General features: G+C 38.0%; 1 protein-coding gene across 1 annotated transcript in view; it reads left to right on the top strand.

Annotated features, from left to right (window-relative positions):
- Nucleotides 1–15058, top strand: part of LOC134801880 (ryanodine receptor) — a 228446-nt gene that overhangs the window by 114308 nt on the left and 99080 nt on the right. Inside the window, exons 36-44 of the mRNA XM_063774533.1 lie at nucleotides 1807–1872; nucleotides 3603–3757; nucleotides 4516–4659; nucleotides 5171–5348; nucleotides 7056–7253; nucleotides 11856–11961; nucleotides 12468–12579; nucleotides 13194–13334; nucleotides 13949–14086. Of these exons, the coding sequence (XP_063630603.1) occupies nucleotides 1807–1872; nucleotides 3603–3757; nucleotides 4516–4659; nucleotides 5171–5348; nucleotides 7056–7253; nucleotides 11856–11961; nucleotides 12468–12579; nucleotides 13194–13334; nucleotides 13949–14086 (1238 nt within the window). The remainder of the gene's footprint in view (nucleotides 1–1806; nucleotides 1873–3602; nucleotides 3758–4515; nucleotides 4660–5170; nucleotides 5349–7055; nucleotides 7254–11855; nucleotides 11962–12467; nucleotides 12580–13193; nucleotides 13335–13948; nucleotides 14087–15058) is intronic.

Here is a 15058-nt window from a genome sequence, read left to right as displayed (position 1 = left end):
CCGTAGCCCATGGATGCCTGTGAGGTCAGCAACAGTGATGTTTTACAATTGTCGCACCTGTCACCGTGGTGAAATTGGAGCCTGATGTTCTTGCCATTGGAGTGCCTGCCTTTGTTTTTAAGAATCTTCAGTGCATCGTATTTGTTGTTAAATATGATTTTGGTTGGTCTCGGTCTGGGTGAGCCGTTACCTGGGCGTCCGAGGCGCACGACCTTGACCCCGGACATATTGACCTCCCCGGTTATAGTGGCCACAATTTTTTCACATTCTCGCACATCATGCTGGTTCATTTCTTCCGGATGGTTTGAGGAACTTTCCGGTACATTGAAGATAATGACATTTTTGGCCCGTCTTTTCCGCTCAATCAACTCTGGAATGACCTCTTCCCGGCTCGCGATATCATAGCGCCTTTTCAAATCTTCGACCTATTTTTGGAGCTGTTGAATCGACTGCAGAATGTTTGGGAGCTCACGCATAGCTTTTTTGCAGTCCGTGCACAATAATTGAACCACTCTTTGGATTGTTTTTAGCTCAAACACGCGCACCTCTGTTGGTGAGAGTCCTGCACATTCTTGGCAGAGTTTGCTCGAACAAGAGTCACAACTAATGACTATACATTTAGCATCACTTGGTTTACTACACTTGGAACACTTCATTGTTGTTTTTGATATTAATTAATAAATTGTTTTTATTCTATAAACTGATTTAATTGTTATTAGTGCAAGTGGGTAGGATGATACACAGTTTTAACTTTGAGCACAAATTTTCACTATTTTGGTATTATATTGCTTGGATAACACTAGTGTTAGAATATTTCACTATATTTCACAGAAATTTGCTGATATTTATCGTAAAGAACACTTATAACTATTTATTTAAACACAGAGCACAGCAGAAGCTTGCTATCGCGTACGCGCCGAACTACCCTCCTCCTCTCAATTTAACTCACGTTAAGTTTTTTTCCCCATTGAATATTTCTGACGAACATGTAATTGTCTGACGAAAACATACATATACAACGAAAACCATGTTAACCGTTTTTTTTAAACCTTGAAACTGAGTTTTTTTTTTGTTTTGGGGGTGATTAAACTTTTGACACGAAGATTTCTAAATCGGCAGGGATTGATTTGTACCTATAACACTTAAACCTCGTATGACCCACCATATAAAGTTTTCGAATTTTTAATTTGAACCTTATTCTATAAGTAAATTAGAACGAATTTCGTTTGTTTTAAAAAGCAATGAAATAAAAGAAATGCTACTTTATATGGTTCACGAAAGGTTCAAATTAGATTGCACGAATATGTACATTTAGTCTCATTAGGTTAAACTCTCGCGTTTTGTACACATACTTAATTACACAAACGGGTCTACCGCGATATAGCTCAACTCAGCAACTCAACTAACTCAACTACAACTAGCTTAACTAGCTTAGCTGGTGCAACTCAGCTGAAACGTCGGAATTTAAGGTAAAAACAATGAAACTATATCGCGGTAGACCCGCTTGTGTAATTATGTATGTGATTTGTACCTAATTAAATAAGTACCACACAGTCATATGGAAAAAAAGGTTTCAGTATAGGTATTTACTGAGGAAATACTATAATCTGACAAACCAATGTGTCAGTAGAATTTTTTTTTAATCTGTATTTTAAATTTTTACCGGCTTCTTTTACTGACAAAAATGTGTTGTCAGCATACCTATTACCTACTTGTTTTTTTTCATATTTTTTTAACCACAATGTGATTCAATAAGTTTGACCCCGAGTTGTGTGTGAGTTTTTTACTATTTGTTTTATCCCCAAGGCGAATACAAGGATTGACGCTACCCACGGCCGGCCAAGCAAGGCGTACTTGTTTGACCAAGTCAATGTGAGTTCCCTGAATCCCTGTGTGTGACCACTAATATACGTGTTTTCACTTTTAACAAAGATAATAGAGCGTATAGAGACGGATTGTCAAAGTAAATTATGTAGCCACTGTAAATTAACTGCCATCTTTCGACAGAACATCAAACTGTTAGAACGCCATTTGACTTTGATCCTTATTCTTTCACTGATATGTGTTAACTTATTAAATATTAATATAAACGCCATCTACTCGACTATAGGCCAAAGGTATGGTGCAATCTTTTCGAGAGATGGCGCCATAACCTTCAGCCTGTCGAGTAGATGGCGTTAATATTAATATTTAACAAGTTAACAGTGAAAGAATAATGATCAAAGTCAAATGGCGTTCTAACAGTTTTAATCGTCTGTCGCAAGATGGCAGTAAATGTACTGTAACTACATAATTTACCATGACAGTAACTCTCTATTTCAGATTCTCTTTGCTTTTAATGAAGAGTCTTTTTTCTTCTCTATTTACTCTCTTAAGTAGAAAAGGACAAGTTTTCTGTGGAGTCTTCGTTTTTCAACCCCCAACGCAAATACAGGGGTGTTTTACGTTTGACGCCAATGTCTGTCTGTGGCTTCGTAGCTCTCAAATGGATGGACCGATTTCGATGCGGTTTTTTTACGTGAAAGCGAATTTACTTGCGGTGGTTTTTAGCTATGTTTGATAAATATCGATCCAGCAGTTTTTGAAGAGTATCGGCTCTTTTCCAAAATTATGTTTAAATTCATGATTAAAAAAAAAAGAAAAGTATCCGATTTCTCAGAGACGGCTGTTTCGATTACGATTTTGGTTTTTAAATTTAAATTACAGTTTTTGTTGCTTTATTGTCAGCGGTGCTAGCATGAGTTGCGTTCTCGCATACGACTCCGTATGGATGACCTACGTACAGTCAGCAGCAAGCGGTTGCTAAGCGGGCGAGGTGTTCAAAATTACCTTGACACGGTCTTATTCTCTTAAGAATAAAGTCGCGTCAAGATCATTTTGAACACCTTGTTCGTTCAGCAACTTCTCCTGCTGACTGTACGCCACTTAGGCACTTATGCTAACCAGTCAGATCAGGCTTAAAGATCAAATTTAGGCTTGTTCACACACATTTAGACATAAATATATCTATCTGCTCAAAAATCTTTTTTTTTTAATAATACACTGATCTGCGATTGGCTCTAGTCACACCTGATGGAAAGTGAAGACAGAGCCTAAGATGGAGGTTACTGTTTCAGCAATAGCCTATTCACTCTTGCTTTAAAGATCTAAAGTAATTTTCTTGTTAAAAATAGTAGTACATATAAGCTAGTGAATCTTATCTTTAAACTAAACCCCTTTTCACAGACGAATCTCAACAATATTCAAAGTAAATACCATAATGTTAAGATCAAGAAATAGGAAATTCTTCAAACAAATTTAGGCATAAATCTATCTATTTTCGCAAAAAACTGAAGTCATTTTCTTGTTAAAAATAGTAAGCTAGTGAATTAGTGGCGGATTTGCAGTCTTTGCCGGCCTAGGCCCGAGGCCCTATAGCCGACCCTTTCGCTGCACCCATCATATAGAACTCATTTTGAGTTATTTCTTGCTATCATCAGCGAATATTTTGTCACGATTTGCCGCCCCTAATTTTTTGCCGCCCTAGGCCAGGGCCTAATCGGCCTTAGGGCAAATCCGCCACTGTAGTGATTCCTATTTCTAAAGTAAACCTCTTTCCGCAGACGAATCTCAACAATCTCCAAGTGCCAACCCCCCAGCAAGGGCGAAAAGAGATGACCACGAGCACCCTCGCCGCGGCTCAGACAGAGATGGTCGGGAATGAAATCTTCGACGCCGAGTGTCTCAAGCTTATCAACGAGTACTTCTACGGTGTCAGGTGATTATAGCTATCTCTCTGTCTCACTCGGCGATTAGAGCATGAACCACTCTTACTATCTCTGTCCTACTGTGTTGGTACTTCGCGAGACGAATCTCAACAATCTCCAAGTGCCAACCCCCCAGCAAGGCAGAAAAGAAATGACCACCAGTACCCTCGCCGCGGCTCAGACAGAGATGGTCGGAAATGAAATCTTCGACGCCGAGTGTCTCAAGCTCATCAACGAGTACTTCTACGGTGTCAGGTCAATATTATTTATTTTATAGACAGGCCAATTTTTGGCCAATTTGACTTGCAATGTACCTAACTATATTGTATGTAAGGGTCAAATCATGCAAGTAAAATTTGACCCACTTCCCGACTTCCAATGAAGCTGAAAATTTGCATACGTGTGTATGTCGGGTGACAATGCAATATTATGGTACCATCGAGCTGATCTGATGATGGAGACAGGAGGTGGCCATAGGAACTCTGTGATAAAACAACGAAACCTAATTGTGTTTGGGGTTTTTAGAATTCTCTCAATGAGTATTCCGTACCCAAAGGGTAAAAACGGGACCGTATTACTAAAACTCCACTGTCCGTCTGTCTGTCTGTCGGGCTGTATCTCATGAACCGTGATAGCTAAACAGTTGAAATTTTCACAGATTATGTACTGACAAATACTAAAAGTACAGAACACTCGGTGAACGAGTATTTTTTAATCCTTTTGATAATGTATCTGTTACAATAAAAACAATAATTGTTTTTTTTTACAGGGTGTACCCAGGTCAGGACCCAACCCATCTGTACGTCGGCTGGGTGACCACACAATACCACCTCCACTCCAGGGACTTCAACCAGAGCAAGGTCATGAAATCATCCGTCATCATCACTGATGACTACGATCGCGTTATTGAGAGGTAAGCCTTTAATAAATATGATGAAATATCTCTGCTTTAGCGAATTTGTTTTGCCAAAATTGTATGCTTTTTTAACGCTGCGCGAGGGGAGGTCAGATAAAATCGTGTTTCGAAATTAAGCTTTCATAATTAAAGGCTGGCTACATTGATTGCAATTATTAGGTGTATTGACACCTCCCCCAGATTTCAAGGTAAGTATAACGTACCGCTTGGCAAAAAAGAGTAGGAATAAAAAGTGGCAACAATGTAGTGTCGTCCCTTTCAAACCAATTTATATAAGAAAACGGGATGCCGCTGTAAATAAATCGTTGTCTTAAAATAATACCTGTTTGCGATAAGAAAATACTAATTTAAAACATTAAATAAAAAAAATGGCAATCCCATTGTCACTCTTACGAGACTGCACAGAACCTAAATTGCCTTAAAAATTGTCGTTATTGACAAAACTTGTCTAAATCTAAGTCGCACAGTAAGCCTAAATAGTTTGTCTATTTATTTATTTATTATTCAGTGTCGAACGTCAGTCCTGCTACATGGTACGCGCAGATGAGCTCTACAACGAAGTAATGGCCGAGGCAGCCGGCGCCAAAGGTGCCTCGCAAGGCATGTTCATCGGATGCTCAGTAGATACTTCAACAGGCATCGTGTCGTGGACTTGCGAGGGGAAGGATACCAGCTTTAAATATAAGGTATTACTATGACGGCTATTTTAATCTAGTCTAATTCTATAAGTCTATAACAAAGTTATGGCCGAGGCAACATGAGCCAAAGGTGCCTCGCAAGGCATGTTCATCGGTTGCTCAGTAGACACTTCAACTGGCATCGTGTCGTGGACTTGCGAGGGGAAGGATACCAGCTTTAAATATAAGGTATTACTCTGACGGCTATTTTTAATCTAGTCTAATTCTATAAGTCTATAACAAAGCCATGGCCGTGGCAACATGAGCCAAAGGTGCCTCGCAAGGCATGTTCATCGGTTGCTCAGTAGACACTTCAACTGGCATCGTGTCGTGGACTTGCGAAGGAAAGGATACCAGCTTTAAATATAAGGTATTACTATGACGGCTATTTTAACACATTCAACACCAAGAAACCGACTGTCGGGTACACTGTTCGTAGCGACTACGCGCTACATACGACGAAACCGTGGCTACGCGCTACGAGCGTAACCCGTAGCACTTAGTGGTATTGAATGTGTTAATGCAGTCTAATTCTATGTCTATAACAATGTTATGGCCGAGGCAACATGGGCCAAAGGTGCCTCGCAAGGCATGTTCATCGGTTGCTCAATAGACACTTCAACTGGTATCGTGTCGTGGACTTGCGAGAGGGGAAGGATACCAGCTTTAAATATAAGGTATTACTCTGACGGCTATTTTAATCTAGTCTAATTCTATAAGTCTATAACAAAGCCATGGCCGAGGCAACATGAGCCAAAGGTGCCTCGCAAGGCATGTTCATCGGATGCTCAGTAGACACTTCAACTGGCATCGTGTCGTGGACTTGCGAAGGAAAGGATACCAGCTTTGAATATAAGGTATTACTATGACGGCTATTTTAATCAAGTCTAATTCTATAATTAAGTCTATAATAATAAAGTTTCGGGTGAGTATCATATGGTCAAAAACGCAGTTCGCCTACAGCGTCAACTCACCAAAAAATCATTTGGACAAATTTGCAGATAGTCTAAAACGTAAGCGGTCCATGAAGCAACTCGTCACAAAATGATTTCGTCTATACTGTCGTATTATCAAATCGTCTTACATGCATATGGTCTAAATAGCTGGTCGCCGACAAAGCAATTCGTCTAAAATGTATGTGGTCTAAATAACATGTCGCCCAAGAAGCAACTCGTCTTAATGGAATGACACTTATTGAAAAGCTGTCAACTGAATATACTCTAATATACTTTATTCAAGTGTCAAATTTAAGACGAGTTTCTTTATCGATCAGTTACCTTTTAAGCTATTTGTGAATTGGTCTAGAATTCTAGATGATCCTAAGGCAAGTAGCTAAAGTGACTAGTTACATATCGGACAAACCACTTATTTATCGGGTTGATTTTAGACGAGTTGCTTTATAGGCCGCTTACGGTTTTGACTATCTGCCAATTTGCCCAAATGATTTTTAGGTGAGTTGACGCTGTAGACGACCGGCGTTTTTGACCATATGATACTAACCCAAAGTTTCGACCGAGGCAACATTAGCCTCGCAAGGTATGTTTCTATTCTATTCTATTCATTGTCGGCTAATTTTGGTCTTGTATAATACGTAATATTAATCCCAAACCGTCGGGATTTTTACTAGTTTGTGTAAAAACAGATAATTTAAGAAAAGTTACAAAATAAGTGTCAAAAATGCCGTTTCTAAACCATACTTTGCACCATTGTCAACAGATGGAGCCAGAGATCAAGCTCTTCCCGGCCATCTTCGTAGAGGCTACATCCAAGGAGATCCTCCAAATCGAGCTTGGTCGGTCTTTGACCAGTTTACCGCTCAGCGCCGCCGTGTTACCGACGAGCGACAAGCATGTGACACCCCAGTTCCCTCCGAGACTGAAAATACAGTGTTTGAAGCCGCATCAGTGGGCGAGGGTAAGAATGTTTATCACTGTTTTCTCCAGATGGAAAGTACGTTTTTTCGTCCTTAGAGGTTCGTACGAAAAGTGGGTCTTCGTAAGAAAACATGTTTAAAATGTAGATTTGAACTTTTTTTTTATGCTATAATCAATTAAACTAGTGGCTCTGTGAGCTGTAGACCTCGCGAGCAGAGTTTAAAACTGAATAAATGTATGGTTCCGTTGTTTTGAAGAATTTAGAGAATCTAATTTGACCATAAAAACTTAACTATCAATTGCTTACAAAATTCGGGAATTGGTTTAGATATGCGACCTGTAGAGTAGAACGTATGGACATACGAAACAATTTTTGGCTAACAGGCCAATTCAAACTTACACTGATATCAGAAAGACATCTATCTAACTGATGTCATTTAGTTATCGTGCATTTCACACGTTCTTGTCCGTACATGTATTGGTGCAAGCGAGACGCACGATGACTACTAAATAACATGATAAAAATATCATCCCGATGTCAGTGTACGGTCGATGCCCCTTAAGTATACACGTCGCCATACTAATTGTAAAGAAAAGTGGATAGAGTTAGACCAAGAAAAGTCTGCAGAGATTTTGACAGCACACGCAGTTCCAATGTTATTTGTGCCAGTGTCAAAATCTCTGCAGACTTTTCTTGGTCTAACTCTACTTATGTTAGGAAACCAACATTACCTTTGAATTAACCTGTAAACTGCAACTAAGAAGCTTCGTGCGCGAGTGTGGCCCATAATTTCCGAAAATCATTTTTTCTTCGAGGCAATTACTCCGTTCTCATATTTTGCGTTGCCCATAATTTCCCGAAATCATTCATTCTCGGTAGCAATTACTCCGTTCCCATATTTTCCCAATGGTTTTCTTCCGCAATCGCCTATTTTTAATATTTTTAAATTAATCTTTTCCTTATAGTTTTCGTTCTTTTAAATATCTAGGATAATATTTTCTTGTTACTGTATGTTAATAGTGTAGTAATTATATTTGTTACTTGTAGGTATTTCACATACAACAAATATCAAAAACACTAAAATTAAAACATAATCTACAAAACTACAAGTAAAAAACCAAACGCTGTCAGCCAATAACTCTAACCTACCTATCTCTGGGAGCAGATTCGTTTTTAGGGTCATCAAAAAAAAATAACCCTAACCTACCTATCTCTGGGAGCAGTTTCGTTTTTAGGGTCATCAAAAAAAAATAACCCTAACCTACCTATCTCTGGGAGCAGTTTCGTTTTTAGGGTGATCAAAAAAAATAACCCTAACCTACCTATTTGAAAAAAACCTGGTTATTTTTACCACTAGCATTAAAAAAAAGAGAAAATATGGAGATAGAGAATATTTAGTTAGTGAAAAAAAAACCTACTGGTTATTTTAACTACTGGGATTAAAAAGAAAAGAGAATAAATTGAGAAAAGGAAAATTTAGTTTATGAAAAAATGTACACGAAAAATTAAATAAAGCGAAGAAATTCCACTGGGAAAAAATGAAAACGGAGTAATTGCCTCGAAGAAAAAATGATTTGCGGAAATTATGGGCCATTTTAGCGAGGCGATCCAAATTAAAAGGCTCAAAGTCTAACTAACATTATTGTTAGTTAGACTTTGAGCCCGGGAAAGCGCAACGTACGAGCAACCTACAGCTAGTTCCCTGAGCCCAAGGTCGACCACTACCCTAGGCAATGTTAACCCCTGCGATTTATGGATGGTGACCGCCCATGCTATAAACGTAAGTGGAAATTGACTCCTGGAACAGCCATGCCCTTGAACTAAAATCGCTAAAAAAATGTTCAAACAAAAACTCAAACGAATACGCTTACCTCGCGCTTCGCGCTCGCTTGATCAATCAGCAATACGATGTTTAAGTGCAAAAAATAAATAAAAAAATTTGCATTTACTGGGGATCGAACCGGGTACCTATCCCATATCCCTGCTTGTAAGCGTCTTTCCAACTGCGCTATGATAGCATTTAGATGAGCTGACGAAATTTGGTTACTTATTCTCGAATAATAATTTAAATATCTAATCTAAAGAGAATAAAGTGTATAGGGGGCAGCACAGGAGCCGTCAGATCTTTGGCGCGAAGCGTAGATATGTAGTTTATGATTCCGATGTAGCCCACGAGATGGCAGACCCTACTATGCACAAGGAAACGTACTTACGAGAACGGTAGATGGTAGCACTTGCTTTGGCAATGTACATGTGCACATATGTTTCCGATTCAGGCCACAAGATGGCAGGCCCTCCAACGCGCACGGTCCCTATAGTGGGCGCGCGTGAACTATAGGGGGTAGCATAGGAGCCGTCAGATTTTTGGCGTGAGGCGTAAATGTGACGTTTATGCTTCCGATGTAGTCCACAAGATGACAGAACCTACTATGCATAAGGAAACGTACCTACAAGAACGGTAGATGGTAGAACTTGTTTTGGCAATGTACATGTTTCCGATTCAGGCCACAAGATGGCAGACCTTCCAACGCGCACGGTCCCTATATGTAGTAGAGGGTTATTGTGATACTAAATTTTGTAGTCACAGTAAATTTACTGCCATCTTTCGATACAGGATTAAAATGAAAATGAAAAAAAAAATCAATAAATGTATATATGTATGGATAAATAATTTTTTTTATTTTTAGAACGCCATATGATTTTGACCCATGTTCTTTTACTGATATGAGTAAAAATTGTTAAATATAAAATGGTGTCGCCATCTAGACGAGCATAGGCCAAAGGTATGGCGCCGTATATTCAAGAATCAAATTTTCTTTAAAGCGCAAAAAGCCATCATCTCTTGCAAAAAATAAACGAATGCGCTTAGCCCGCGCTTGATAAATAAAAAATACGATTTTTTTCAATTTTTCAAAATAAAAAAATAAAATAAAAAACAACAATTGATACGAAATTTAAGTATAAAAAAATACAAAAAGTTATGTAGCAGCAAAAAGAATAGATAGTATAGAGGGGTCCTGTCATTGTAAATTTTGTAGTCACTGTAAATTTACTGCCATCTATCGACACACGACTAAAACTCAAAATGAAAACGTATAAAGTTATCAAAAAATGTATATATATATGGATAAATGATTTTATTATTTTTATATAATTTTGATCCATGTTCATTCACTGATATCTATGTGTTAAAATTGTTAAATATGAAACGGTGTCGTCACGCCATCTAGCCGAGGATAGGCTAAAGGTGTGTGCGACATCTATTCGAGAATGACTTTTACTTGAATTCCGAGGCACGTTTTTTCCTTAGACTTTATTCGTCTTATACGAAGTTACATATGTCTTTGGTAGCAGCATACAATTACTGGGGATGGAACCAGGGACCTCCCTATGCAAACAAAAAAGCGAACGTTTGCAAAATGCGCCATGATAGTTCTTACTAAAGCTGACGAAATTTAGCTACTCATTCTCAAGTAAAAACTAAATATCTAAATACCGCCGAAACCAGAGATACAAATTTTCTGAATTTTTGGCCATTTAATCTATAAACATATATCAAAAAGAAAAAACTCTTATGATATCGATACGACTATTTGTTTAGGCGACAGGTATCACGACTCCGCCATTTTTTAAAATTTCCAAAAACCGGATTGACAAAAAAATTTTATTTAGTCATAGAATCTGGTCACAAAATTTCATGAGAATCGGTTAAGAATTGCGACCTGTAGAGGAGAACATCCGGAAATACAAAACTAAATATCTAAATACCGCCTAAACCAGCGATAACTTTTTTCTGCATTTTTTGCTATTAACTCTGTAAACATGTCTCAAAAAGAAAAAACTCTTATGATATCGATACGACTATTTGTTTAGGCGCCAGGTATCACGACTCCGCCATTTTTAAAAATTTCCAAAAACCGGATTGACAAAAAATTTTTATTTAGTCATAGAATCTGGTCACAAAATTTCATGAGAATCGGTTAAGAATTGCGACCTGTAGAGGAGAACATCCGGAAATACAAAACTAAATATCTAAATACCGCCTAAACCAGCGATAATTTTTTTCTGCATTTTTTTGCTATTAACTCTGTAAACATGTCTCAAAAAGAAAAAACTCTTATGATATCGATACGACTATTTGTTTAGGCGCCAGGTATCACGACTCCGCCATTTTTAAACATTTCCAAAAACCGGATTGACAAAAAAATTTTATTTAGTCATAAAATTCGGTCACAAAATTTCACGAGAATCGGTTAAGAATTGCGACCTGTAGAGGAGAACATCCGGACATACGAAAGCAAAATGCCCGAGTCAAAACGTAGACCTTCGCTTCGCTTCGGTCAATAATATTAGGTCACTTCAATGTATCATCGTGTTTGTATCAGTTTAACTCATTTTTGGATGATTTTTGACAGTTGAGTGAAATGCTGACATTGTTGAAGTTGAAATTAGAGAAATCATTTACCCGAAAAGCTAAAGCGAATCTCAACCAATTTTTTAACAAGCAGATATGTCTGCGAGCGATCGGAGCGATAGGTACTCCAAAACTTACTTTTTAAAGAAAAATCTCGTTTCATGGATATAATGTAATATAGGTTTTAAAATAACTTATACTTAATATATTTCTTTTTCATTATGTAGGTTCCCAACCAGTCGCTACAAGTCCACGCACTCAAATTATCGGATATTCGTGGTTGGTCCATGCTGTGTGAAGACGCTATCTCCATGTTAGCTCTACATATACCTGGTATGTACCGTCGTGTTTTCTATGGACCAACCCCCTTATTCATAAAACTTTACGTTCCTGATTTAGTTAAATTATATTTTATCCCTTTCTTACAAATACATAAGTCAAAATGACAGATAAAGACAAACGATTAATAGCTAATTCAGGCCGGTAACGCATTTATGAATAACGCCATATATTTTTAAAGGACTCTGAGAGAAAATCTTTTCGGTGAATCTTGGGATGAATTACTATTACTAGTCACGTATTGTCGTCTGATTGAATCGACAATAAACTACAATTACTTGTTAGAAAACTGGTATTCTAGTACTTGAATGGTTATCCGTGAACAAGATGGATGCAACTGCGTCAAAATATGGGAAGCTCGAAAACAATACAAAAGGTAATCATAATCACGGTCCATATGCCGGTCGATATAAGTCTGGTATTCGGTCTGTTAAATTTTATTGTCGCACAGTGTTCTCGTCTAAAAATTGTCCTTTAACAATTCCTAACTTTGTTTTCAGAGGAGGACCGCTGCATAGATATTCTGGAGTTGATCGAAATGGACAAACTCCTTAGTTTCCACTCGCACACCCTGACGTTGTATGCTGCCTTGTGCTATCAGAGCAATTACAGGTAATTTCATACAATTTATAAACCCCGTCTACTGATTTCTTCATAGAAGAAGAAGAAGAAAGAAAATATATTTAGTTAACGCCACAACATACATAAAGAAAAAACTGGCCAAGTGCGAGTCGGACTCGCGCACGAAGGGTTCCGTACCATTACGCAAAAAACGACAAAAAAATCACGTTTGTTGTATGGGAGCGTCACTTAAATATTTATTTTATTTTGTTTTTAGTATTTGTTGTTATAGCGGCAACACGCTTCTCGAGCCAGTTACAGCCAGACAGACAGACGGACAGACTGACAGTGGAGTCTTAGTAGTAGGGTCCCGTTATTACCCTTTGAGTACGTACGTACATAAAAAACCACTGGAAATCCATAGGATCCCCGCGGCAATCCGTGGCGCTGGTTTTTAGTGTGGACCTGACTTGCCCCCTAACTCAAAAATAATATTTAGGGGGATTCACACACAACAAGCTGCCTCCTCAAGGCAACTCACGCGCGAGGCAACTCCGTTTATGTAAACGCCGAGGAAAAACGGACTTTGCATTTTTTTTTTCATTTCATTTATCATGCATTGTTGATGTATGTAATATTCAGTTATTTTATTCTGCTAATTTCAGGGCTGCCCATGCTCTTTGCCAGCACGTCGACCAAAAACAACTGCTGTATGCGATCCAGTCACAATATATGTCTGGCCCGCTTCGACAAGGGTTCTACGATCTACTCATAGCTTTGCACCTCGAATCCCACGCCACCACCATGTGAGTATTATAATAGCTATTTCTAGAATTTTATATGCAAAATTGCAAAAACTTGCCACGGTCTAACCATTTTTTCTACTTTAGTCATTGGAAATCCAATAAAAAAAAATTGAAAGGAAGTAGTACTAGTAGATATTAACACGGGAAGTAGTAGGTATGTATAATATGATAAAATGAGATATTGCGACCCGGAGGCGTGCATAAAATAAATACCTATATGAATGCAATAATATTCGTCACATCGAAGTTTTGTAGATCAGGGGCCTATTGCATAACATACAAGCTAAAGGGACCCACTGATTAACAGTCCGCTGGACGGTATCGGCCTGTCAGTTGTTCGGAACTGTCAAAATTTTGTTCTAACTGACAGGCCGATACCGTCCGGTGGACTGTTAATCAGTGGGCCCCTTAATACTATTATTGATTTTACAAAGAAACTCACTAATAGTATAGTATTAGCTTGTATTTTATTATGAAATAGGCCCCAGTTGGTAGAATAATGGATTAAAGATCCTTGAATTCGAATTTCGACCGAAGTGGTAAATTTCTCCGTCTTTTCTTGAATAAATTAAATTAAATTAGTATTTATAGTTAAAATATTTCTTATTCTGCAGGGAAACAATGAAGAATGAATTCGTGATCCCCCTCGGTCCAGAGCTGAAGGCTTTATATGAAGATCCCGACATGCAACATAGCTTACGCTCTTTGCAATGCGAGAGCGTGCGACCACAGATGAAGATGACTGATATAGCGTAAGTACTGACAAAGAGTATTTGAAATAGAGAGTTACTGTCATGGTAAATTATGTAGCTACAGTACATTTTCTGCCATCTTTCGACAGACGATTAAAACTGTTAGAACGCCATTTGACTTTTGATCATTATTCTTTCAATATTAATATAAACGCCATCAACTCGAGATTAGGCTGAAGGTTATGGCGCCATCGCTGGAAAAGATTGCACCATGCCTTTAGTCGAGTAGATGGCGTTAATATTAATATTTAATAAGTTAACACATATCAGTGAAAGAATAAGGATCAAAGTCAAATGGCGTTCTAACAGTTTTATATTCTGTCGAAACATGGCAGTAAGTTTACAGTGGCTACATAATTTACTTTGACAATCCATATCTATGCGCTTTATTCTCTTTGGTACTGATTATATTTGGCTTTCCAGAGAAGGATCCTTAATTCCTTGTGCTTCATGTGCAATAAGGACCTTCCTATCAGAATTTCTGTTGGAATTTCAGACAAAATGATGCCTTTTCTCCGCAGTGGGGCATGAAGTGGAAAAATATTAACGGTTATGTTTAATTTCTGGTAGCGTAGTAGTAACATATATAACAGCCTCTTGCGCCTAGTGTTAGAGTCGCCTACTTGTGTCTTCTGGAAACACTGGGACGATGTATATATGGGTTCCAGAGGCAGTATATAATTTGTTATACCGGGTGTGGCCTGTAACATGAGCAAAAAATTTAACTGTAGGCTGTACTCCTCATACTGATCAACATTTGTTCAGCGACTTTTAAAAATAACTTGTGTTTGATTTTTAATACACTTTAAAGTTTATTCTAAGACGCAATGTATTGCGAATTTTGTTATGTTTAAGGCGTGACAAGCAACGTCAATCACAATGATATGGCGTGGCGATGGCGTCCATTGAAGATAATATTTATTTTGTATGAAAAATAGGTAGTCTAAATACTTCATAATTTTTAAAAGTTGT

The sequence above is a fragment of the Cydia splendana genome, chromosome 23, assembly GCF_910591565.1.
Source record: "Cydia splendana chromosome 23, ilCydSple1.2, whole genome shotgun sequence".
NCBI lineage: Eukaryota > Metazoa > Arthropoda > Insecta > Lepidoptera > Tortricidae > Cydia > Cydia splendana.
Note: the sequence above shows the minus strand (reverse complement) of the source record. Positions and strands in the feature narration are given on the sequence as shown.